The 4,142-nt window shown below is 36.0% G+C and overlaps 1 protein-coding gene across 1 annotated transcript; it reads right to left on the bottom strand.

Annotated features, from left to right (window-relative positions):
- Positions 1 to 1,132: 1,132 nt before the first annotated feature.
- On the bottom strand, positions 1,133 to 2,065 carry LOC100945546 (olfactory receptor 4C16-like). The gene has a single exon (XM_003802385.1). It carries the CDS (start codon positions 2,063 to 2,065, stop codon positions 1,133 to 1,135), a length of 933 nt encoding a protein of 310 aa, XP_003802433.1.
- Positions 2,066 to 4,142: the final 2,077 nt, after the last annotated feature.

The following is a 4,142-nucleotide window of genomic DNA, read 5'->3' as shown; positions in this document are numbered from 1 at the left end:
CTGTAAAAGGTTATGTCTTTGCTATAACTATTTATGCTTTAAATATCAAAAAGTTTTCTCTTGGCTATTGTATTCTTTTTTAATCTGTTCCTATTTGAAAATTCCCTACCCTCAACTGATTGCTTTCTTTATTTCTAGCCCATATAAATATTTCTACATATATTTCAGCTATCTATTCTATAAACTCAATTGTCCTCATTATTAATAATTCACTATTAATTAAGTAATTAATTACTTAATAATTATTATGATCAATTACATTGGGGCCACAAAATGGCAAACTCAGGGCAAGAAAAATCTGAGCTAATTAATTGCTTACTAATTAAGTAGTTAATAATTATTAATTATTGCTGTAATTACTATAATTCAAGAGGAACCTTGATACTGCCCCCAAATTTGTAGAGATCAAGTTAGGAGCAAAAAGTATATTTTATCAAAAGAACAAGTCACTACAACCCCAACAGTGAGAGCTTTCCTAAAATCAAGAACTCTATCAGAATGGTGAATTTGCTCTGTATCTTTCATCACTGTTCTGAATGATCTAGGCAAACTATGGTAAGGTTTTAGCATATAACCCCAAGAAGTCCAAGAAAAATTATTGAGATAGACTATCCCTTATAACATCAAGCTTTTCTAATTATTCTAATCTGGTACTTACTGAGCCAGGAAAAACATCTATGTTGATCTTCAGGTATGATAAAACCAAAATGTATGGTAAAGAAAATTGTTCAAAAGAGAGAAAATCTGGGTGCAGATTGAAACTTTGGGAATATAGATGGGTAGCTATTAATAGGGAACTCCAGAAGTCAACATGGAGAAGAGTATTAAAAAAAAAAAAACCTAAACTATACATGATATGAAGCTGGCAAGAGAGCCAGGGACATAGCAGTGAACAACAGGCAAGGAAATGGGCTCCCCACATCTGTCTGTATCTCAAACTGATGCCTCCTCTTCAGGAAAATGACTCAGCATTAGTCATTGTGTGTGCTCTGGTTGTTTCTTTTCCTGAAGGAACTAAGCTTCTTCCTTAAAGACAGAATGCCATTAAATCAACAATAAGAAGATAAAATTCTCTGTCCACCACTTCTATCCAGGTTACTTCAAACTGTGAAGAAGAATTTAAAACCTTCATTCATCTTCTGTCATCTGAGATCAATTTCTTGCTCCACAACTTCCTCATGGCATTTTTCACTTCTGCGTTCCTCAGTGTGTAAATTACAGGGTTGAGCAAAGGAGTTCCAAGTGTATAAAACACAGCTATCGTCTTATCCATGGGGAAGGTTGTTGCAGGTCGTGTGTATATAAATATGCAAGGTCCAAAGAACAAGATGACCACGATGATGTGGGAGATGCAGGTGGAGAGGGCTTTCTTCCTCCCTTCAGCACTGTGGTTTCTCAGGGAACGCAGGATAATAACATAGGAGAACATCAGCATGACAAAACTCACCGTACAGATGGCCCCACTGTTGGAAACCAGGAGTAGGTTGACCATGTAGGTGTCTGAACAAGCAAGTTTCAACAAGGGCTGCAAGTCACAGAAATAGTGATCGATCACATTGGGACCACAGAATGGCAAACTCAGGGCAAGAAAAATCTGAGCTAAAGAATGTACACAGGACCCCACCCAGGCCACAGCCACCAACACACCACAGACGTGGCGGTTCATGATGGTCAAGTAGTGCAGGGGCTTACAGATGGCCACGTAGCGGTCAACTGCCATGAGGATGAGTATGAAGATCTCCAAGCAGCCAAAGAAATGGAATGTAAAGACTTGAATCATGCACTCACTGAAAGAGATAGTGGCTTTCTTCAGAAGGGCATCCACAATCATTCTAGGAGCTATTGAAGTAGAGAAACATGTATCAGACAAGGATAAGTAGAATAGGAAGAAGTACATTGGGCTCTCAAGTGCCCGGCTGGTTTTGATGGTAGTAATAATCAGCAAGTTACCCAGCAATGTCCCCAGATAGAAAACAAAGAAAGTGACAAACACTATTTTCTTCCAAAAAGGATCTTGTGTCAACCCAATCAAAATGAACTCAGTCACATTATTATTCAATTGCATGGTTTCATGAATGAAGAGAAGAGGCAAGTGTGAAATGGTTTATCTGCAAAAGATAAAGGAATTAATTTATGATGTGCTATGTCATGTTATGGAATATTTTAAGCAAAAATAAATATTCCTCATCACGGACATTCTGTGTGTGGTTTCTTAATAAGTCTCTTCAAGATTTGTTTCTTAATTTTACTGACTGCTTAATTTGGTTATTATGAGTCTCAAATATGCTTTGGTAATATTAAACATCTCCATTTTTCTAATATTCTTCTAATTTACTAAAAGCACTCTTTGGTTACTCATAGTCACTAAGGCTACATTTAAATAAAATGAGGGTGAGGTATTACCACACAATTTCTCATGTTCTTACAATTTTCGGTTTTAGCTTGAGCATAATCTAAGTGGGGTAATTTAAAGGGATATCAGTAGGCATGTGGAGCAAGACTAGAGTATGGTTGCACTCCCCTATGGAGTCTTTTCCATCTAGGTGTATGAAAACCCCACATTTTGGAATATGGCAGATCTGGAATGGGGAGGAGCTATAGTTCTAGAGAAATGAGATAATCTGTACTCAGTAACTGATTTCTTCAGTTTCTTTCCTGTCATTGGAAAGTCAATGTTCCCTCAACATTGAAATGTCATTCTTTCAATAAAGACTTTTTTTTAATTTGGAAAGAAATATCACAAGGGTTCATTTTCAAGAATAAATCTTTTCATCTAGATCCTTTTTACAGGTATTTTAATTATTGCAGTAAGTTCATTTTTTTCTTTTATTCACTTAGAAGAGTGAACCATCTTAAAATGTACTTGAAAATGTGGAGTCTTTGGAGGCATGAAAATGAGTGAGTCTTTTTCATGTACAACAGTCCATGATTCTGGCCACTCCTTTGCTCATGTAGTTTCTGACCTATATATTAAACAATTCTATCAGACTACTCATGTCTAGGGTGAGCTCATTTACATTATACATTTGAATATAGACTTTTTTAGATGGATTAAGTATCATCAATATAGGATTTAATTAACTTGGTAATAATTTGGGGTCCTCATCAAATATTTAATCAGTAGTTTAATCCAATTTAAGCCAATAGCGATCTTCCTTCTTGACATCCTTTTCCATTTCTAGTTGCTTCAGTCAGCCTGAACCTTCAAGTTCTAAATATGAAGAAACATCTTCTAAGCACCCTTTCATGATTGCCTTGTGATAAATTAACTCTCTAAGGGCTCTCTTTATACCTTTACTTATCCTATTACATACATTTGCTTGACTGCATTAAGTATATGCCTCTTTAGCTTCCTTCTTGGAACCATATTTCTGGAAAGCTATGTGTATGTGGGATATGATTCTTCACTCTACCAAACCTGGTGTAGAATATTGGTCCCTAATGTTTTTGAAATAGACATTCTCTCTTATCTCTTAAAATGTGGTAATATTTATCTAATTATTTCAGTGCTATACTAATTGCACAAAGGCATTCATACAGTTAATTTACTGGGGCTTCTATATATCATGTATGGTAGACTGACAAGTATGGTCCTCTTAAAACAAATCCTGAAACATATTTTAAATAACTTAGTGACTCAGCTGCATGACCTGGAATAATGAATGCATGCTGCTGTCTGCATATCGCTGCACTGCCATGAAAGACACTGGAACTCTGACTCTCATAGAAGAAACAGTTCATCTTCAGCCCCTAAGTGATACGAGAGCCTTTACACCTATTTCATAGCTTCCTGGTACCAATGCTCATATGGGGGAATTTTTATGCCTCTACATTCATTTGTTTTTCCAGAGGAGTGTTAACATTTTCCATCATGTTCTCAAAGGAATCAGAAAAAAATAATTAGTTACAATGGTCTGGAAAAGAAAAACAGCACTGTAATATAGTAGATATTCTAATAACTAGTGCACTGACCTCAACTCTTCAAACAGGAGTGGTCAACTTTAGAATGACTACATTGGTCAAAAAAATAGTAAGTAGACAATATATTGCCATTGGAGGTAACAGAGAAAAGCTGAAATGAAATCAATGAAGAAAAGGTGGATGACAAATGACAGTGAAGTATAGAGTGTCAGGTGGCTCTT

Source organism: Otolemur garnettii, unplaced genomic scaffold (assembly GCF_000181295.1).
Source record: "Otolemur garnettii isolate 467f Iridium unplaced genomic scaffold, OtoGar3 scaffold00247, whole genome shotgun sequence".
Lineage (NCBI taxonomy): Eukaryota > Metazoa > Chordata > Mammalia > Primates > Galagidae > Otolemur > Otolemur garnettii.
Note: the sequence above shows the minus strand (reverse complement) of the source record. Positions and strands in the feature narration are given on the sequence as shown.